At 48.4% G+C, this 22,671-nt stretch overlaps 1 protein-coding gene across 1 annotated transcript; it reads right to left on the reverse strand.

The window, feature by feature from the left end:
* Positions 1-1,106: 1,106 nt before the first annotated feature.
* GABRE (gamma-aminobutyric acid type A receptor subunit epsilon) lies at positions 1,107-19,412 on the reverse strand. The gene is made up of 9 exons (XM_019956411.2): positions 19,261-19,412; positions 14,896-15,116; positions 14,394-14,461; positions 9,531-9,751; positions 8,915-8,997; positions 7,414-7,551; positions 3,547-3,699; positions 3,231-3,430; positions 1,107-2,939 (listed from the first exon to the last, which is right to left on the reverse strand). Exons 1-9 carry the CDS (start codon positions 19,311-19,313, stop codon positions 2,592-2,594), a joined length of 1,485 nt encoding a protein of 494 aa, XP_019811970.1. The 5' UTR covers positions 19,314-19,412; the 3' UTR covers positions 1,107-2,591.
* Between the last annotated feature and the right edge of the window lie 3,259 nt (positions 19,413-22,671).

Raw genomic sequence — 22,671 nt, forward strand, 5'->3', positions numbered from 1 at the left:
AAAGTGAGCAACTATTTTCCTTGTTACTTATTATTATTAATTGTAATGTGTCGTGGGTTAGGACATCAGAAAATATACAGTAAAGGCATTTACTGTAATGTAATGATTTCTTACAGGGAAATCATTTCAAGAACTTTATGGCAAAACTGTTGGCTGTTCAGATAACATTTTGTCTCCTGCTTTGTTCTTATTATTGTTTCTGACTTTCCTTAGAGCTGGATGTGTCAAAGGATGCCAGGGCCAACACTTCCCAATACCTTTTTAGAAAGTTCATTTGAAGGGTAATCAACCAAGATCTCCAGGCTTGTTGTAAGCCAAGACAGGGAATTGACTTTGTCCCACTCCACTATTGACTGGTTGTGTGATAGTTGCCTCAGCATCCCCATCTTTAAATAGGGAGTGTTCTGAGTCTGATGATCTTTAGAAAGCTAACTAGATGAAGCTAGAATGATGGGCAAAGCAAAAGAAACATGGAGGGGAGAAGAGATATAGGAATAAGTAAGGGAATCAGTAAAGGGGGGGCGCCCACTTGGTCAGTATCTTCCCTTAAGTTCTCCACTGAGAGAAAAGTACATGGCAAGTGCATGGTAGGTCTAGGAGTCATGGATGGGGGAGTATAACAAAGATTTGAGTCACTGCGTTAAGATTTAAAACCTCAGCAGAAGGCTTCCCTGGTGGTCCAGTGGTTAAAAATCCACCTGCCAATTCAGGGGACGCAAGTTTGATCCCTGGCCCAGGAAGATTCCACATGCCACGGGGCAACTAAGCCTGTGCACCACAACTACTGAGCCCATACTCTAGGGCCGGTGAGCTGTAACTACTGAAACCCACCCCCTAGAGCCCGTGCTCCACAGCTCCACAGCAAGAGAAGCTACCTCAATGAGAAGCCTTCACACCCCAACAAGAAAGTAGCCCCTGCTTTCCACAACTAGAGAAAGCCCATGCACAACAACAAAGACCCAGTGATGCCAAAAATAAGTAAAATTAAAAAAAATAAAACCTCAGCAGAGAACAAACTTGAACACCCAAGAAACCAGCCATGACAATTTTATGCTTTGCTGATATATTTATTGATATATTCCCCCTTTACAGTTGATGGTGACAAAAAGCAGATGGAGCCCTACCCTACCCACCCCCCCCCCACAATAAAATACAGACACAGATTTCATTCAGCATATACAAGCATTGGGGCGTGTCCAAATTCACCTCACTGGGTTACTAGAGCCAGGAGAGATTAGATCTTTGGGGCAGTCTGAGCACCTGGGGCCCAGGAATTGAGCAGGCCAATGCTGAAAAGAGGCTGCCACTCTGGGCCCTGCCACTGGGGTGTCAGCAGAGGCTATAGAATCAAATCATGGTGGAAAGAGCTGCCTAGCCCTGTCACGTGACAGTGGGCTCCTGGGTAGTTTCCAGTGAGATCCACAGTCCCATAGAAATCTGTGCCTCAGGGTTCTCATCTGCAAAATGGGGATAAGAATCCTGCCCTGAATATATCACTGGGCTATGAGGCTCAAAATAGAAATAATTTGTCAAAAGTGCTTTTGCAAAAGGTAAAGTGCTGTACAAATTTAAGGGAATTCAATTGATTGATTGTGATTGTCAGAGTGCCCCAGAAATAGGAGTGGACCAGCTCACAGGTCCACGGGCCAAGGAAGTGGCAGAACTCCTATGCTGTGCCTCAGCTGGGCACCAATCAATGCGGGTAATGTCTGCTGCAGAGAGCAGAATTCCCTTAGTTTCTTGGCCCCAGGAAGTCACCATGGCCTAGCACCTGGGTTGGGGCTGGGAAAGTCACTGGGGAAGTCACAGAAAAGTCACAGGGGTCAAGTGGGAGGACGAAAGGGGCATACAAAGCAGGGGGTCATTACTATCATCACACACGAAAATAGACACCCACTGGATGCAAGGCATTGAACTGGTGGTGCAGATGAGTAATGAAGGCCCGCAGGGAGGAGAGAGGGAGGTATCACAGCAGCAGAGGGAGGGGTACTGTCCTCACTTGCTGGCTCCCCTCCTCCTAAAGGAATCATGCCAGTGCCCATCTATCTGCAGGGGAAGGGAGGGCAGGGAGACAAGAGTCAAGAATATAATCATTGGACCTAGGATGGAGATCCCTTCCCCCTGTTACACTGCTGCCCAACATCGTTAGGAGGTGCCAGGATCAGGCAAGCAGCTGGTATATGCACTTTGAGGCTGAGGCCAGAGCTGGGCCCAGAGCACCACAAAGGCAGTGCTGGGTTTCTGGGAAAAGGCAGTGGGTGTTAGCCCTTTGGGGAGATGGCTAATCCGCTCACATATGGACACCATCTTAGGGAGCTGGTTGCTGAGTCTATGTTTCAAAGCCTGAGCGTCATACATGCCCCAGGAAGAACAGAGATGGGGCCGTTCTACTTGAGATGGACCGCTAAGGAGATTTGGTGAATGGGCCAGGTGGGGTGCGACTGGCAAGGAGGGATGCCCTGCCAGCTGCTGGCTGGGGAAGGGGAAGGAAAGACATTCTCTGGTTGCTGCTTTCCTCCAACTCCCTTAGCAAAGGCTGTGGGACCTCCTGGGGAACTGGGGAGGCTGCCCCACAGGGTACCAGCTGGCACCTACAGGTTAAGGCAAACAAGCCAATAGATCACATTGAAGAAGAAGAAGGTGACCGGGAAAATCACTCGCGAGTAGTTATCCAAGCGGTAGACATGGATGAAGAGGCGGCCCTGCTGCCAGCTGCTGGCGTCACAAGTGGGGACCATGCAGCAGTACTTATCGCACCACCTGCTGCAGCCAGCAGAGCGCTGGAGGCGGCTTGGCCTGGTGGCCTGCCGGGCTGGGCAGGATGGGCCTTCATCTTCCTCACTCTCCCCCAACTCCTCCTCCTCAGAGTCCTCAATGTCGCACACAAAAGCTTCTGGATGCTCAACGACAGGGATGCGGACACGGATCGTGGCACGAGGCTGAAAGGAATGAGCAAAGAAGTCAGAACGAGTCAAGGGAAGATGAACAAAGCCTAGGTGCTGTCTCAAGGATTCCTGAGGATTCAGTGCTTGGCACCCTGTTTCTTTTCCTGCACCCCCCACTCCAGAATTTCCACCATCACACCAGAAAATTTACCCAATGCCCCCCAGAGTCCCAGGTTACCCCTCATTACTTGGTGAGCTGGCCACCCATGTGTCATGAGTACCGGTGCCCTACTTGCATGCCTCCATCCTCCAAAGCCTTGCCACCACTCCCATACCAGCTCATACATGGCGAAGTATGGGAGAACCACGAGGCGCCGTCCGGTTGTAGGTCAGGAAGTTGAGCACAGCAAACTCCATCAGAGCACAGAAGCAGAAGACGAAGCAGATGGCGATGTAGAAATCCAAGGCTGTGATATAGGACACACGTGGGAAATTCTTCCGCGAGAAGGTGCCCAAAGTGGTCATGGTGAGTACAGAGGTGATCCCTGTGAAAGGAGACGAGTGGAGGTGGACGGCACCACTAGCTTATATATTACACTTTGGAAAGGCCCCCGGAGAAGGCAATTCTGTGCCCAAGGAGATGCCTACCTCACCCACTTACCTAGAGAAGTCCTGGCTGGAGCAGACTCTTTCTTGATCCAAAAGGAAATCCAGGAGACCATTGTGGTCACAGAGGAAGGAACATAGTTATGAAAGGCCACAAAGCCAAACCGCCTGCTCACGTTGAAGTAAAGTGTCATGACTATGAAATCACCTGGAAGATATTTAAAAAATACTTCCTCACTACAGCACTGCCACAAGGGTGTCCTACATGCAGAAAGACATGCATACTAAGGGCCCAACAGGGGCTCATGGGATGCCCACCACGGTCCTTGGACAGAGGCACATTAAGGCAATGCCACACACAGAGACATAGAGGAAGCCCAAGAGGAGATTCACTGCCAGGTCCATGGTCAGTTAAGAGTCAAGCCAGGGCTAGAACCTTCATTAGTTCTCTCTCAATTCACTGTCACACACCCCGTATCCATCTTTTTAGGATAGGGAGCAGAATAGTCAAGTGAAAGCAATAAAATCAGTTAGCCCTCTAGATATCAGAACCATATGGCTAATGTCCAGGTGGCTGACTGAGGCCTCCACGTCCACACCTTACTCTAAACTAACCCTATGTACTCAGCTTCCTTGAGATAGCGTGTGGATATTTATACCAATATCCAAACCCTGGACTCCTGTTCTTAGTCTATTACCCTAGCCCAAAATGAGTGTTTCAAGAAAATAGAAGAATTAGCTGAAAGTGAAAATTTCAGTCAGTCCTCTAGATGTCAGGTCTGCAGAACATACATCCACAAGGCTGACTGAGGTTTTCGCATTCATTGGGTATCGTGTCCTTGATGTTGGCTCTCAGCCTAGGCAGTGATGGCTTGTGCAGGACCTGAGGACAGCCTCTATCTCCACTTGGCATCTTCTGTTGGACCCTTCATGCTGCCTTATACTCTGACATGCCCAAACACTCTGCATGCTTATCATGACCCCTGGGGATTCTGGAGGCCTTTCTGAGGCCAGAATATCTCTTTTTACTCTCAACATCATGTTGGGTTTACAATAGTTCAAATTCTGGCTCCTCAGTGAAACTAAGCTCCAACTCTCCACCGCAGTGATGCTGTAGAATTCGCTGGCCTTATTAGGTGGGTTTTTAAACACCTTCAGGGCAGGTCTCATCTGAGCCCCATTGCTACATTCTTGCCCAGCCCAGCCCAGCACAGCCTAGAACCCAGCAGATGCACAGCAACTCTTGGTGCTGCCCAGCAACAGTTCTGTACAACAGACCAGAACACTAACCTGTCCATGTGTCTTCCTATTTTAGAAAATAGATCACCTGCCCAGCAAGTCTGGGTATGTTGGGACTGAATGGGAAGACCAGCCTTTCCTACTCACCTTGGCAGCACTGACACTCAAGGGGCAAGACTTCTCAGAATCTTCTGGAAAAGGCCAGGGAGTTGCCTGGGGCCAGTTGAATACCTGTGTCCAGAATAGTAGCTTTGCGGATAGAAGTCCTCCTCCGGGGCTGCTGCAGGGACCACTCATCCTTGCCTACTAGCCAGAATGTTATTTATTGAGATTCTAGCTCCTTCTCCTGGGGTCTCAACTGCAATTAAAATGGCCCTACTCAGCTATAGCCACTCTGCACAAAACTTTGCTGAGTTTATATATTCTTGTTGCAATAAGATTGATTATCCTATTGGCTTTTTCTATTTTTATTTTGTCTATTTCACCAATAAGAAGAACCTTCTCTACTTTTCAACAGATGGGAACTTATCCTTTAAGGCCAAGTGAAGGTACTAACACACACTTTCTTATTTCTGAGGAATGGAGGAGCATGGGTAAGGGAAAAAAGATATCTGGGGCTGAGGAGCCAGAGGGGGAGAAAAGCTAAAGATGCTTTCTGCTCTTATCTGCCTCAGCCAGAGCACAGTTGGTCACTGCACTGTCAGAGGAACACAATGAAAAAGACCGTGTCCAGGGGACTGAGACTAGAAGGATGAGTGGAGCCAAAGCTTTGAAGAACAAAGGGGAGGGAAAAGAACTACAGCTGTATAGTCTATAAAAGAATATGATCCAGGGTTGGAACTATAATACTGGCTCTTTGATCTTGACCCTGTGGAAGACTGACTAGACTTACTGGAAGCTCAGTAGTTCTAGGGAAAAAGAGCTAAGTCTAACGGGTGAAAGTTCCAGAGATTTCAATTTCAGATGAACACAGAGGTTTTTCTGATGAACAGAGTTGTCTCGCGAAGGAAGAAACTCCCTTGCAAGAAAGCAAAATCCTAATCATGGGTGAATTCTGTATCAAAGGCTCAACAGCCAGCAGTGAAAGATGCCTCACTCACTGGGGGTAAGGCTCCTGAAGCAGAGGTTCTCTGGTTGAAGGCCCAAGGTAGCCAGGGTACCAAGCTAGCACTGCATTCTGAACCCTTAGGGGCTTAGGACCTAAGTCTATTCCAGACAGAGAGAACTGCCCAGGGACCGACTGAAAGATAACTATGTTTATCTGAAAGTTCCAAAGATAATTATGATACTGAAGAAACTATGATTCAAGATCAGCTCATCTCTTGCAGAAGATAAAGGAGGCCTTCTCCTTTCTCTCAAGAACTCTCCTCTCTTCCAAGGAGGGCAGGGTGCTTACCTATTGTCATTGGTGATGATGCTGCCACTGGGGCTTTGTAGTCACTAGGGTACCATTTTGAAACAATGTACAACCATCTACTAAACGGAACCACTAGTGACTTGAAAGCCCATGGGCCTTGTCTCCTGCCGCTTTTGATGATGGGTCCCCACCTGTCTGGGGAAACCAAGGTGCAGAAAGGTAAGAGGCATGCCAATGGTCAGCCGGCAGAAGAGCAAGGGTCCCAAGTCAAAGGGAGTAAAATAGCTTACCCAGAGCCCCCAAGAAAAAGAAAGCACTTGTAAAGCAGCGTTCTACCCCTGCCTAGTACTGTGCAAGCAAAGCTCTAGCGAGATGAGCATGGGCTATTCCTCACCCAGGGACCAACTCAACGAGTAAAGCAAAAGCAGATTTTCTGCCTAGCCACATGGAAGCCAAGCAAGACATCTTCCATGGCAAATGGCTGGCTGGGTGACTGGTTCCATCCGCAGGCTGGAAACGGTGAGGGCAGAGCCGCCACTGCCCTGACTGGTCAGTGTGTGTGAAAAGGCTGCTCCCAGAGCAGCCCCAGGGAGGCCCCTTGGCTCCTCCTCATTCAGATCACCTAGGAACACAAGCAAAGACACTCACACCTAATTGGGAGCTAAAGTATAATAGACCCAGGACCCTCCCCTTTAGTCCTTGTGAGGGACAAGGTCAGAAAACCAATGATCACCATCCAAGTTGAATCCACCACGAAGCCTTTGACGGGAATCTGTGCGTGTCAGGGCTGCTCCTTTAAAATAAATGTTGATACGGCAGGTATTGTAGCTGCTGAAACCTCTTCCAGATTATCCCAGCCCTCACATAGCTGATGACAGAACTCCAGCCTCCAACCTCCCATCAGGACAGACTGCATCCCACTCAACTGGAACCACTTGGATTGTTCTGAGTATGGAAAACTCACATGACCTCCATTTCCCCAAGTGTCCAAGTAGGTCAGTTGTAACAAAGCTCTGGAAACCAAAAAGTCTGCATGACAAGGCTAGTTGCAAATTCTGACAGCAACAAATCTTTATCTACTCACCTACCCTCTCCGGGGCTTGGCAAAGCACTTACTTCTTTGCAGATGAGACTGAGATATAGTTACAAAGTCTCAGTTTCCTCTGCAAACAGTTGTAAGTGCTTAGCATTTATAAGACAGGAGCCATGGTCTACAATATTGTCATGGAATGAGTACATAGCATTTGGACGAATGGATGGCTACCTTCAGCCATCCTTACCACCCTCCTGGGCCTCTGGCTAGCCCTGGCTCAAAGGTGCACTTACCAGCCAGGGTTGTGACAGTTTCAGTCGTGTTGCTCACTCCCGTAAAGTCAAACTGGAAGAGCTTCCAGGAATTACTCTCATTGATTTTAAGCATGAAATTTTCCCACTTGTAGATTAGGTCATTCTCAGGATAGGAAACTGTAAGGCAATGTGGGAAGACGAGTCATGTGAGACTGGGAAGCTGAGCTGAGGCCTCCAATGTCATGGTGTCTGAGCAATGCCCTGGAGTCCTGACTCTGGCTGCACCAGCTGTGGGGCCTTACCTCTCTTACCTCATTGTTGAAGTCCATCCAGTAAGTGCATTTACTGAGCATTCCTCAGTACCATGCTCTGTGCTAGACACACAGAGGTGAGCAAGGCAGGAGCCCTGCCTTCAAGCATTCACATTTTATTGAATAAGACAGTGAGTACACATCTGTAATTGTTGGAATTCCTCTGAGAAACCTCTGCCCGTGGGACAGTGGGGAAACAAAGGAGGGAAAGATCAGTTGGGGACACACCCAGAAAAGACTATTCTATAGAGTGGGTGACATGCTCAGTAAGTCTTAAAATCCAGTATAAATATTCTCTGTACGGATGAGGCTGAAAGGGTGAGGAGTGTGTTCTATGCACAGAAAGGTGAAAATGCCAGATGTATTATGGAAACATTAAAAGTTCAGGATGGCCGGCTCACAGAAGATGGATGAGGTATGTAGGAGTGGATAGCAGGGGCCAGTTCATGAAGGGCCTTGAGTGCTACTTTAAGCAATTTGGAATTGATTTGAGAGTTCAGGAAGAATTTGAAACTAAGGAGTAACCTAGTCTAGATAGGTCACTCTAGCTCTTATATGAGGATGGCCTGTTGACAGGGAGATCAGTTATGGGAGCCCAGTGCAGTAACTCAGGCACAGTAAAATGAACAAAGGCAGGAGCCAAAGCTGTGGCAGAGAGAATGCAGAGAAATAAAATCAATAGAGATTCTGGAGGGAACATCAACAGGATGTGGTGATTGGATAGATGTAGGAGGTAAAGAAGAAAGAAGCATCAAAGTTCTTGGCTTGGAAAACTGAGTGTTTGATGGTGCCTTTCAATGAGACATATGGGAACACAGAAGCAATGCATTTGTTTTGAGGGTAGAGGTTGGGAGGAGACCGTGTATTTAATGTTAGACATGGTCAGCTTCAAAGTGAAGATGTTTCAAAGTCCAAGTGGAAGATGACAAAGATCTAAACCAAGGTAGTAGTGACAGTGAAGATGGAGAGCAGACATACTTGAGATACACTTTAGAGGTGACTGATTTGAAATGGGGTGGAAAGGAGAAGGAGGAAGCCAACACGAAGCCCAGGTTAAGCAACACAGCATTGTCAGCAGGAAAGATGAGGATGGACTGGGAGGCCCTGGGCAATCTTGGTACCATCTTAAGGGAAAAACAAAGGCAGAAAAATGTAAGGGGCAAGGATGAGAAAAAGAAGGGGCCCAGTGTGATGACTCTGGGGTCCCAGAAACCTAAGAATGTACTCACAGCTAGAGAAAGACAGAGGGCAAGAGTGAGAGTCCATTGGAAATTTGAGCATGTGGAGTGAGCATCCAGCCTCAATGGTCATCCTGGAAGGGAGAAAGGAGCCTCATTAGGCTGGCCCTGAATACTTAGGTATCCACCCAGCTTGGGCCTGGGGACCACCGCCAATGAGTGGCAATGGTGGGATTTGAGATTAAGAGCTCAAAGGAGAGACAAAAAGAGTGGAAGAACAGCTTGGATGTATCTGGCTACTCTGGCCTCCATCATCAGAGAAATGTATGGACTAGCTTAGATGGGCTTGTGTTTCTTGCCCATCCCAGCTTCAAGGACCTGCCAACACTCCCCCACTCTTTACCACCTCCCCGGCCCCATATCACCCAGATATCAGTCCCAGCTATGCCACAAAGTCAGGCTGTGGCCTTAAGCAATATCTTCTTATTCTGAGGCTTTAGTATGTATGTCTATACACCAAAGGATTGAGCTCATGGTTTGGGAAAGCTGGGGGGGGTGCCCTTAGAAGTATCATTCAGGATGAAACCTCAGTCCGTGTTTCTTTGGCAAAAATTCTCAGAGGGGGAAGAAGAGTTGCAGGAGGCAAGACTCTAGAAGCTTGACATACCTGATGGTGTACAACACCTTGCCATCCTTGTGGATGCGGACCATCTGGTTGGGCATGGTGATTGAGTGCTCATAGGTCCTCTTAGAATTCCTAAAAAAGGTGTCTGGGACCCACAGCAGGCTCACCAAGTTGCCACTCAGAACAAAGCTCTCAAAGCTGCCATTGAAACGAAGGCGTTCATCATACCAAGTCTGGCAGAAGGTGATGTCAATGGTGTATTCCTGGTGGCAAGGATAGAAAAGCACACATTTGGGGCTGTGCAGACAAAGAACGGGAGAAAGCAATGGCACCCCACTCCAGTACTCTTGCCTGGAAAATCCCATGGACAGAGAAGCCTGGTAGGCTGCAGTCCATGGGGTCACTAAGAGTCGGACACGACTGAGCGACTTCACTTTCACTTTTCACTTTCATGCATTGGAGGAGGAAATGGCAACCCACTCCAGTGTTCTTGCCTGGAGAATCCCAGGGATGGGGGAGCCTGGTGGGCTGCCGTCTATGGGGTCTTGCAGAGTCGGACACGACTGAAGCGACTTAGCAGCAGCAGCAGCAGCAGACAAAGAACATCCCCTTGCCATCTTGTGATGGACCTATCTAGTAGACAGGAGCCCACTTAGGTTTGCACAGAGGAAAACAGCATGGGTTTGGCTGAAGGACATTCTCTATTTCCATGTATTCCAGAAAGAAAAAAAAAATCCCAAATGAACAGCAATCTGGAAAGACATATTTAACCCAGAAACAGACAGACAATGGTGGCTTAATTGTAAAGGCTGGGCTCATCACGTCAATACTCCCTTGTAGGACTATGATGCTACTCCAGTCAGGCTAACACCATCTGGGCTCCCACATTTCCATAGCAAATCAAAGATGTCAGGTCAAAATCATTCTAAACATTTACAAACATATGCACCTTTGATTGCATACAATAAAGTTGCCCCTTTCACCTTTTATTTGGGGAGCACAGATGTTAATTAACCCATAAGTATTTGGTCTCTAGATATGGTCTATCACATAAATTGTTAAATATCAAAAAGAAGGTTTAAGAGGAAGAAGTAGGAGAAGCTAGAGATCTGCACCACTGGTATTGAAAGGAGGAAAAAAAAAAAAAAACAAACAGATTATAACAGAACTGCAAGTAGCTTGAACAGCAAGTACCAGAACAAGGCCAAGGTACAACCTTTAGGGCTAGTTCAATCTCCTTTACTTTAGAGGTCAGAGAGAAAGGAGTCTGTTCGAAATCAAATAGTTAATGGGAACATACTGGCTCTGATGCTCAGAGCACCATTGCCATGGCCCTGCCCTGGGACCACCTCCACCTGCCTTACCCTCCAGGGCTTACTCCACTTGTTCCAAGAATCCCTTTGGGGGTCAAGATCCAGTTTTCCTCTGCAGGACCCCTAAGCCTTTCCTGTGAGTTTTCTGCATCAAATAATGAACACCACCAACCAGAAACCCACAACGAGGAGGCCTGTAGAGCCCTCGAGTTTGGGGAGCAGCGGTCAAGGCCATCTCTGCTTGCCTTTGCTACTCAGGACACAAGGTGGTGAGAGCCACTGCCCAATTACAGGGAGCCAGCCCCCCAAGACTGAGAATGTTCCCTGGAGGAGTACGGAGAATCACACAGCAAAAAGCCTGACTACCATTCACATGCAGAGCCCCCAGCCCTGCCCTGCCAAGCCACACCAGCCCTCACGAGTGCCTTCAGGGTGGCTCTGCTCTCTTGAGTGGCTGGCAGCTCCAAACCGGCCTACAGAACTGCTGAGTAACCAGAAGAAGCCTCCCCACTATGGTGCACACTTGCTCCTGTGCTACACTCTCGGGTTTCAAATAAGCATTTCATTTCCATTTAACCGGATTCCAACTGTAAGTTCAGGACACACCAACTGATAACTAACGGTTCAATTTTCCCCAGTCTGACAAGGGGACTTGTTTTCTCTCCCTGAGGACAAATCCTGTGCTCTCCACAAGCTCTGATTTATGACTGAAGGGTATTGGAACTCCTCCTCACCAAGCACCACACTCTACAGTATCACCAGAGAAAAACAGGCATGTACAAGGACTGGGACCTACAACAGCTTTAAAGAACTATGGAGAACTATGCAGATGGCCAGACTTCTCTGGTAAATTTAATACCACATGAGTGTTCGGAATCTTCTAAAGGCACTTGGCCCAGGCTAAAGCAAGATGTTACCAGCCAAAGAAAATCAAGTTATTGGCTCCTCTTTGGACCAGTTCTGTGCTACATGCCAGGTTTGGTGAGGGCTGGGTCATTAAACTGTATCCCTCAGGCTTGTCATTCCCTGGTGGCTCAGAGGTTAAAGCGTCTGCCTGGAATGAGGGAGACCCAGGTTCGATCCCTGGGTCGGGAAGATCCCCTGGAGAAGGAAATGGCAACCCACTCCAGCACTCTTGCCTGGAGAATCCCATGGAGGGAGGAGCCTGGTGTGCTACAGTCCATGGGGTCCCAAAGAGTAGGACACGACTGAGTGACTTCACTTTCACTTTTCACTCAGGCTTGTCAGGTAGCAGTCCTCCCTGTGAAATCAGTGCTGCCAACAAGAGTATGCACACAGCAAAGGCTCTTGCAGATGTTAGAAACAGATTTCCCCAAATTACATCTTACACACATAACAAGGAAGTGGTAGCCACAGATTTTCTACTACTCTTCAGGCCACTTTTGCCATGCTCCCACCAATTATCTGAAAGGTGCCTTTCTTATTAAGAGTAAATGGTGGCTATGATGGTGGGACCAGAGGACATCAAACTCTGGCTCAAAACCCAGTATTTCTTGGTTTATCAACAATTTTAGTCAAACTAATTGCTAAATTCATACTCATTTTAGTGGTAAGCACATTGATGACAGCAAAGAATAAATGTGACATCAAGGGAAGAGGGAAAAAAAGCTTTAAAATGTCAACAGAAACTCAAAAAAGATCTGACTGCTCTCACATTTCTCTTCTTCCTTCTTACTTCCCCCAAATTTGTGGCTTCAATCTTGAGCACTCTTTCTCATGTTCTTGTTTGCTCTGAGGGAAGCCACCTGCCACACGTGAGCTGCCCTGTGGGGAGGCCCACATGGCAAGGACTGGGGAAAGCCTCGAGACAGTAGCCACAGAACTAAGCCCTGACAACAACTACATGAGAACTTACAAGTGGACCCTCCCTTAGTCAAGTCTTCAGATGACACCCCAGTCCCACCTGACACCTTAACTGCAGCCTTGGGAGACCCTGAAACAGGGAATCCAGCTAAATCATGCCTGGATTCCTAACCCACATGAGCTGTGACCTAATGATTATTTGTCATTTTAAGATACTATGCTTTGGGGTTAATTTTTGCATGAGTGAGTGAGTAAAGTCGCTCAGTTGTGTCTGACTCTTTGAGACCCCATGGACTACAGCCTACCACGCTCCTCCATCCATGGGATTCTCCAGGCAAGAGTACTGGAGTGGGTTGCCATTTCCTTCTCCAGAGGTTCTTCCCGACCCAGGGATTGAACCTGGGTCTCCCGTATTGCAGGCAGACGCTTTACCTTCTGAGCCACCAAGGAAGTCCTAATTTTTGCATAGCCAATACATAAGTACATTGTGCCCCAAGAATAAGGCAGTCAAACAAAGCATCACAGTGGGGAACCCCACTCTTGCACTTAACCTATGTAAACACCTTGAGCTTCCATGAATGTTTACTTACCTTTGAGTGTGTATCTGCAAGTACTATCTCAGAGCCTAGACGCTTAGCTCACCCAGTCACATGGTGCTTGTTGGGTACCAAGGTGTATGCTAAAACTGTCTGCCCTGGGCTAGGCTGAGGCTATGGCAGTGATGGAGTTGGTTACTCCAGTCTTCCTCATTATCAGGCTCCACAGATGAAAGTGACATTTGCAGAACATCTTTTATAATTCATTTGCTCAGCTAACATATACTGGGTTCTTGACATCAAGGAACCCATAGTTGAGAGAGCAAGGCAGACACAGAGTACATAATTACAATACAATGATGTAGAGAAGTTCAGGTAAACAACTGTGATATACGCTAGAAAGGTCTGAGAGTCAGAGAAAGGAGTGTGGTGTGAGTAAAAAAGGGAGCAACTAATAGCTGTAGAAGTCAGGGAAGATGCCGTGAAAGAGATGTCATTAGAGTTAAATCTTGAAGGATACGGTGAAAAATTGGAAAAATGCCATCCCAAAGTGGAAGTCACTTGAACAAAGGTTCAGAAGCACAAGATAGCCTGGGAACACCATACGCTAGTGTGACTAGGGCACATGATCTCTAAAGGAGTGAAAAAAAAAATAAATAAAACTAGAGCCCTGGGTTGGCTGCAGACATGGAGAGCCTTGGCTGCTAGAGTGTGGGGTTGAATTTCATGCTTTAAGCAGGGCTGGGACTACAAGAGGCATGTCATGCAGGAGGCTGGGTTAGTAGGTTGCCTGGGGCAGGCAGAAACCTTGCATTTTGTGTATATCAAATAGGAGCTCATGGAGGCTAACTGGGGAGTACAAAAGGAGATAAGAAACTAGGGAAGAATTAGAGAAGTAGTCCTAGAGCAACAGTTGGTAACAACAAGATTAAGTCCATAAAAATCATTATCAGAATAAAAGAACCATTCCACTGTGTTGTTTAAAGTTGCTTTATTATTTTTATTTTGAATGAAATACTGAAAGATACAGTCAGGATTCCGAAGGTCCTCTTCAGGCAGCAAGGGACTTACCACTTTCAGTCTCCTTCTCAAGTCCTTATGGATTAAAATCCCCCCCTCCAAAAGAAAAAAAAACCTCTTTTGTTACAGACACAGAAGAACCAAGTACTCAAAAGCCTCATGGGTCAGCTCCCTAGGCTAGAAGATACTATAAATCAAACCTCAGTACTCACCATGTCCATGATAGAGAGAGGCCCAAGGGTGTTGACAGACAGTTCGACAGTGACCACAGTGGGTCTCTCTGTAAAGTAAGCAGAAGTGGCAGAGGTAAGTGTCAAACAGAAGTGTGGGGCAAGGGAGGGTGTGGTCAGTGGTGAATAAAGGGGGTAAGGATTGGACTACATGGTTTCAAGATCTGATACCATTTCTTTCTTTCTTCTCTCATGAAAAGGCCCAATTTATAGGCTGTTAAGAATTGGACATACCTCAAAGGTCAATCATCTAGTCCCGTCATCTCATTTTATAGTTGGAAAAACTGAGGGTGAGAGAAAAGTCTAGACCAAAGTCAATGGCATTGCTGAGACCAGCACTGACATCTCTTACTTGATACATCAGCAACAGCTGTTCCTGCCCCCATGCAGGCACCACCACCTACACCCTAGGCCCATTCTCCACACTTAGGCCCTCAACCCTCCTACCCTCTGGGGCCTGGGAGATTTATGTCCTGCTACTCACCTCCAATGCCAGGGCGCAGTTTGTAGTCATAGTTATGGAAGATGCCATCCAGGATTTCCGTGGCTGTTGGCATTTTGCCAAGTTTCTTATGGGTACCAACAGCAGTGGGCTTTATTTCTTCAGAGGAGAGTTCCTTTTCAGGAGGCTGGGGCTTAGGGCCATAGACCTTATCATCACTGCCAGAGGATCCCTCCTCTGATTCAACTTGAGGTCCTTCAATGCTAGAACATAAAAACAAACAAGTGAGCCTCTGTCCTCCACTCTGAGGGGGCCCAGTTGGTGCCTCCTGGGACAGAGTGAATAAGTCGGCAACCCACAGCATAGTTGAAGAGTACCTGGTAACAGTAAATCAAGAGCCAGATTGTTCTTGTTAATTTCTTCTAAAACTTGTACTCTCCATTGGAACTTCCCATGCTATCCATCTTTAATGGTCATTCTTTATTTAACAAAAATCAATATCAAAAGCAAGTTTGAGATTTTAAAATAATTTTTCAAGGTAAAAGCAAGAGGACGTGGGTGCATAAGCTCTAGCCAATCAGCTGCCGTTACTAGTCTTGGTCTCCAGTCTGCCTGACCAGTGCCACCTGGGAGCAAATGGGCAGGCACAGGGCCAGGGTTGTGAGGAATGCTCAGGAAAGCCCGAGCACTCTCTCCCAGAGAGGGTCAGAACACTGCATGTCTTTGCTTTAGTGATACTCTACTACACTGGAGCTGGGGGCCAGGGATGGGGGAAGCTCTGAGAACTGAGAGAAAATAAAGACTATCATTTAGGAAATAGATGGTCAACAGGAATCCAGCCTGAGTGCCACAGCCAAAATATTACACAAAGAATTAAACTTACAAATTTTAAAAACTTAAAAAAGCCACTTGCAAATGTATAAAACACAGGAGATATGGTGTTAGAAATCAGAGTCATGCTTCCTTTGCTGGGAGGCAGTGAGGGAGGGGGCACCAGGCAGCTTGAGGTTCTGGTCACATTCCAGTCCCTGATGTGGGTGTTTTGATATCAGTGTGAATCATTTTTGGACAACTCGTCAGCCGTGCACTTATGGTTTGAGCAGTTTTCTGCATATATGTTCTAATTTTTTAAAAAAGCATTTTGAAAAATTAAAATGCTAATAAAATCTGCAAATATATGGACCTTATATGAACCCTGATTTTAAAGGGCAGACCATAAAAAACAAAACAAACCAAACACAACACAACAACAACAACAAAAAAATTATGATACATTAAGGGAGATTTGAATATTGACTGGTTAGTTTCTTCAGCGTGAAAACATTCTAAACATTTTTAGTGTAATAGTGGTATTTTATTCTGTTTTTGAAGTCCTTACAATTAGAAATACATACTAAAATAATTGCATATGAAATGATATGATGTCTGAGATTTGCTTTAAAAGATTTTAAGCTGGAAATAGAGAGTGGGTGGGATACATAGAAAATAAGACTGCCTATGAGTGGATAATTAATGAGGCTGGTGATGGGTACATGGAGATTCACTCTACTGTTCCCTGTACTTTTCTATGTCTTTGAAAAAATTTATAATTAAAAGCTTTTTCAAAAGCCATCATTGAAATTAATCTGTGATGTTGGAAGGCAGGAGAGTGTTTTTCTTTGGGGAAGAGGGTGTACTTGGAGGGGGTAGAGTGGTGAGGCTGGTGGAGGTGGGGGAGGGGGCAGGCAACTTTCTGTTTCCTGGTCTAGGTGCTGGTTAAATGGGCATGTTTCCTTTGTGAAAATCCACTCCTGATTTCTACACTCTTATATCTCAGTTACACTTACAAAATTATTTTATAGTTTACAAAATCAATTAGACAACTTGCTCCTTCAAAGAAGGGGTTAACAGGGCAGGAGATGTGGGTATGGCCTCTGTACTGCAGACCAAGGGAAGGCCAACTTGAGCAGCACAATGCATGCTCTTGGAGTATTTCAAACTCTTAGAATTGCTTAAGTGGTGTCCAGATGTGCCAAGTTGATGCCATTTCTCATGTCTGAGGTGGCTAATTCCCACTGTGGGCAAGGCAAGAACTGGGCTTGGGGAAAGCAATTTCCATTTCTAATAGCATATCCAGAGATGCCCTCTTTCCCTGAGGCTCTTCCCTCTGTCCTCTGAATAGATCATGCCAGCCTCCGTAGGGCAGGGGAGAGGGGGGCGGGGGGATGGAGAACTAGGGGACTGCAAAATGTGTGACTTGACTGGGAGCATGGCATGATCAGGACTGTTAGCCAGAGCCTGCCATGACCCCTCCCAGAAGTCCACAGCCAACCAGAAGAACCCCTGAGTTTCGAGAGGCAAACAAACAAACAAGCAAAGGCCCAAAGACCACCACAGCCTCTCTGGCCCAAGACTATGTCTGCCATGAAAATGAGATCAGAGGGTCTTGAGGCTGCTGTCATCTGACAAATAGATTTTGCCAGTAAAAAATTTCAAACAAATCAAAAAGCCCCGTCATCCTGGGATCTTGGGGTTAAGAAGTTGCTGACAATGTATACACCTTTCCTCAGCTCGCCATTAAGCCAACTTTCACAGCTAGAAATAATAAAAACATGAAAAACACTCATGCACAAACTAGTGGGGATCTTCCCATGGGGCTTTTCAGGCATCACATCCCTCTTGATGCGATTGTCCAAGATGGAGCTGAATTTCTGCAACCCCTCCCCCACAGAGGATGCTCAGGCAGCTGGCTGGGTAAAGGGAAGAGAATATGAGAAGGGCCACTGGACTGCTTTTTTTCCCCCATATGAGTCCTCTTTTTCACCTTACAGATGGAGAAACTGAGGCCCAGATGGAGGAAGGAGCTGTGCCCAGTGTCATACAAGTGGTTTCAAGCTAAGCCTGGACCCGAGCTAGGTGGTTCAAGATGGCCCGTGCCAGCACACCCCACTGCCACCTCCCCAGCTCTTTAATGACGTCACAGGTTACCATGTGGACAGTGCCTGAACTGACAGAGTGAGTTACTGCAGTCCTCCCCCCTAGGCTGGAAGGGTAGTTTTCATCACAACAGCCCCTCTTCCTTGTTGGTTTCCTCTCTGCTCTCCTCCCCCCATCTGCACGACTATATCCCTCTTTTGCCCCAGTCACCACGTCATCTCTCCCAACTAGTCCAGTTCACATCTGGAGGGATGTGGATGACTGGAAATTCCTAGCACGCATTCAGAAATATTTACCAAGCCCCCTGATGAGGCCAGCCCCCCCTTCTCGCCAGGGCACCAATGAGCCAGCAACCAGTTACACAGCCTTGCCCCTGATGAGTTGAAGTATTCTGGGGTGGGGAGAGAAGCCATCTCCCCAATACCTCTCCCCAAAACAAAAAGCAAGACAAGTCTAGTGGTGGAGGCTTCTAGAAAGATCAGGAAGCTTAGGAACTTGTGACAGTTGCAGCTGAATGGGAAACCATCTAAAAAATGTGAAGCAGTCCTCTTTCACTCTCAGAAGCCAGAGATGCAGGGGATAACCTTCCCCTGCAAAGTCCCAGGACCCCAGGAAGGTGTGAGGGAAGCCGGCTGCTCCAGGGAAAACCTGCTGTTGATCTTTGGAAGAGTGGGAGGGGTTGAAATGCAGGATCCAAAACCACAGACCTCCGAGATGACCATTCTTGACCCCTGGCTCCAGTCAGCCAAGACCCAGCAGGGCGTCTGGGGGCTTTAGGGAGGAAGAGGGAACCCGGCGGTAGAGGGGGATGGAGCGGACAGCTGGGATGGGAACTCTTGGACTAAACCAAGGCTCCTGCCTGGGACTGGCACCAAAAGGAGCGGCGGGAAGGGAAGCAAATAAAGTCAGAGTTGTCTGGCACGGTGCCTGGTACTCACTAGGCGCTCAGAAAGGAGAAAAAAAAATTTTTTTTTCGAACGAGAGAACACACTAGCCAACACTCAAACATTTTAAGCGCAGTTTCTTCCCCCTGCCCGCACACCTCTCTGGGCGCCACGTTCCCAAAATCCCCCCAGTCCCCAGAGACACGAACCTGCCCAGGCCGGTCACCTCTTCCCAGGGAAGGCTGGGGGGCTGGTGGGGGGTGGGGGGAGGACGCGATCGGTCCCAGGCCGCTGCAGTGGTTTGGAAAGGGGGGTCCCCGGGGGTAAAGGGATGGGGCAAGGGAGCGGCCAGGTGACAGGCGTCCCGTCTTCCTTCCTGGGCGCCCCTTCAGGGGCCCGGGGCTCCCATCCTAGGGGAAGCGGGGCGAAGGCTGGCCGCGTGCGTCGAGCGGATGCAGGACCAGGGTAGATCATGCGAGGGCCTGGGGCAGGCGGGGAGTGGGGCTCGAGGAACACGGGGTGCGGGGGTCTCAGGAGCCGGCCTCATTCCCGGGGAGAGCGAGTGGGGCCTGGGCGGGGACTCCTGGGTCCAGGGCTGGAGACTCACCACGGAAGGATTACCAGCGTGCCCATGAGGATCAGGAGAACTTTGGTCGACATAGCGGCGGGGACCGGCGCGACCACCTGTGCGGAGGTCGCTGCGCGCGGTCTGGCCGCACTGAGCGCGGCGTGGAGGGTTTTGTCGGGCTCCAACTTTCACTCCTCCCACTCGCCCCGCCCCGCGCCCCCCATCCTGGCTCCTCCCCCTAAGCCCCGATGGAAATCTCCGACGACGTGTACGCGGCTGCGGCAGAGGGAGGGGTGGCTCCGGCCAGGCGCGGGGAGGAGGAGGGAGACAAGGAAGAAGCCTGGTCGCCAAGGCCCCCCGCCCCCCACCGCAACCGCTGCGGCGCTGCCAGACAGCCAGGGGCGGGGGACGTGGGGGAGGGAGGAGGAGGCGAGCAGGCGGTGCGCGGGCCCCAGGCGGGGAAACCGGCGGGCCGACGCTGCTGCTGGGAGAAAGACTGCAGGCTGGGCCCGGCAGGGGCAAGATGCGGGTGCTGCGACCCCCGCCCCTGCCAGCCCGCTGGTGCGCCATGGGATCGCACTGTGGTTTCCAGCCCCTGTCTTTCCGCGCCCCTCGCCAGAACCTGTTGCACCTCATCACTTTCCCAAGTCCCCTGGCCTCTGAGATTTTCCCCCACCCTCACTCCACGCCTTCCAGCCCTTCAGAGCGCATTCCTGGGCGTCCAAAGGAACCTGGGTAATTTAGCACCTTCCTTGGCACAGGGGGAAAAAGAAGAGACTTGAGAGTCTCCCCAGGAAACTCTGATCTGAGTTAGTTACTCCGTGGGCCATTTCCCCAAGTATTTGGGGTGGAGGCGGACCCACCACCAAAGGACCAGTCCAAGGCATCCACTGGAGGACTTTTTCTGAACCCAAAGGAAACTGATGGCAATTTGGCTCCCAGTTTAGCGCCGGGGCCTGGGTGTGAGAGGGAGCACCTGGAGGAGGGGGGACGGAGCTTGGAAACCCCCTTTCCCAGATTGACTGCCCCTATCTTTTCAGAGACTTGGCTCCTGGTGACCTCCAGAGGAAGTGAGAAGCCCCTAGAGGTGGGGGGTGGGATCACTAACCCCTTTCACAGGGAACATCTCAAGTCTCTCTCAAGCATCCTTGGACTTTGTCTTTCTCATCTAGAAGCTCATGATTCACTTCGGAGGGGAAGGGATAGCAGAGATCTGCCTGTGGAGCTGATGCCAAACACTAGCAGCATCCTCAGGTGCTGCTGTACAAGGGATTGTGAGTTCCTTGGACAGGCTTTGCTGTTGTTGGGCTCAGTCACTAAGTCATGTCTGACTCTTTGCGACCCTGTGGACTGTAGCCTACCTGGCTCCTCTGTCCATGGAATTTTCCAGGCAAAAATACTGGAGTAGGTTGCTATTTCCTCCTCCAGGGGATAATCCCGACCCAGGGATCAAACCTGTGTCTCTTGCATCTCCTGCATTGGCAGGAGGATTCTTTACAAGTGAGCCACCTGGGAAGTCCTGACTTCGCTGTCACATGCTAATCTAACACATTTTCTCCATCATCCCACCCCCATCTCATCGCTATACTTTGTCATCTTCAAGACAGTGCTCACTACTGATGATGTTCTTGGGCATTTGTTTGTGAGATTGTTTATAGAACGTTTTGCCTCTGGAGTAAGCTCAGTGCCAAAAAAGAAAACAAAACAAAACCTTACAAAGAGTCTGTCTGGTTTTTCACCATATCCCTGAAACTTAAGATGAGTTTTGGGCACACAGTAGGCACCCGACAAAGATTTGTTACTGGCTTATGTGCAGCTCTGTGTGTCTTAGTGCCACTGATTTCACTGGTATCTTCTCCCTCAGCCTTTGCAAGAAAGAAGAGACTGTAGGACACATTCAGGCATCCTATGTATATCCTTCCCAGCCATGCGGCAGGGCCAGCCTCATGGGCATGCGGCCTGTGCAGCGCAACACGGCCCTACACACGGAGGTGCCTCACACTTTCATGCTTTGTCACTTTCTTGAAATTCTTAATAATTTTTGAATAAGTGGCCCTGCATTTTTGTGTTTCCCCAGGGCCCTGCAAGTTATGTAGCCGCTCTTGCCCTAGGAAACGCTGGGCTGGATGAAGCACAAGCTGGAATCAAGAGTGCTGGGAGAAATATCAATAACCTCATATATGCACATGACACCACCCTTATGGCAGAAAGTGAAGAGGAACTAAAGAAGCTCTTGATGAAAGTGAAAGAGGAGAGTGAAAAAGTTGACTAAAGTTCAACATTCAGAAAACTAAGATCATGGCATCTGGTCCCATCATTTCATGGCAAATAGATAGGGAAACAGGGGAAACAGTGGCTGACTTTATTTTGGGGGGCTCCAAAATCACTGTAGATGGGGATTGCAGCCATGAAATTAAAAGACACTTACTCCTTGGAAGGAAAGTTATGACCAACCTAGAGAGCATATTAAAAAGCAGAGACATTACTTTGTCAACAAAGGTCCATCTAGTCAAGGCTATGGTTTTCCCACTGGTCTTGTATGGATGTGAGAGTTGGAGTATACAGAAAGCTGAGTGCCAAAGAATTGATGCTTTTGAACTGTGGTGTTGGAGAAGACTCTTGAGAATCCTTTGGACTGCAAGGAGATCCAACCAGTCCATACTGAATGGAATCAGTCCTTGGTGTTCACTGAAAGGACTGATGTTGAAGCTGAAACTCCAGTATTTTGGCCACCTGATGCAAAGAGCTGACTCATTTGAAAATACCCTGATGTTAGGAAAGATTGAAGGCAGGAGGAGAAGGGGATGACAGAGGATGAGATGGTTAGATGACATCACTGACTCAATGGACATGAGTTTGGGTAAACTCTGGGAGTTGGTGATGGACAGGGAGGCCTGGTGTGCTGCGGTTCATGGGGTCGCAGAGTCAGACACAACTGAGCAACTGAATTGAACTGAACTTGCTCTAGGAACACATGCTGCAGAGCAGGGAACAAGCAAGCACAGAGCATTCCTAAGCCTATGAGAAGGAGAAATCTGCCTTTCTATTCAGCACCACACTGCTGCAGAGAGAGGTGATTTTGCAGCTACTGTACCCAGTCTTGGACTTGAAATGTCTTCTATGCGTGTATTCCATCTTTTTCTCTACTGACACCGGAGCTCCAAGAATCAGAGGTTTCTCTGATTTACCTGGATTCCTGTGGGTTGAGAGCAGTGCCCCAATACTTAAAAATTGTATTTGCTGAATGATGACTGAATCCAGGCACCAAAAGAGGCAGACGGTTCCAGCTTCCCATCAGACCACTCAGCCAGGGCACCTTTCTCTTCAAAGGACTGAGACTGTTGCACTTTGCCATCCCCCTATAAAGCTCATCCACTGGATGACTGCAAGGACCTTTGGACACTCTGGGATTCTCCAAGTATTTGCCATGTGTTGCTCTTTGCCAGGTCT

This window comes from Bos indicus, chromosome X, assembly GCF_029378745.1.
Source record: "Bos indicus isolate NIAB-ARS_2022 breed Sahiwal x Tharparkar chromosome X, NIAB-ARS_B.indTharparkar_mat_pri_1.0, whole genome shotgun sequence".
Taxonomy (NCBI): domain Eukaryota; kingdom Metazoa; phylum Chordata; class Mammalia; order Artiodactyla; family Bovidae; genus Bos; species Bos indicus.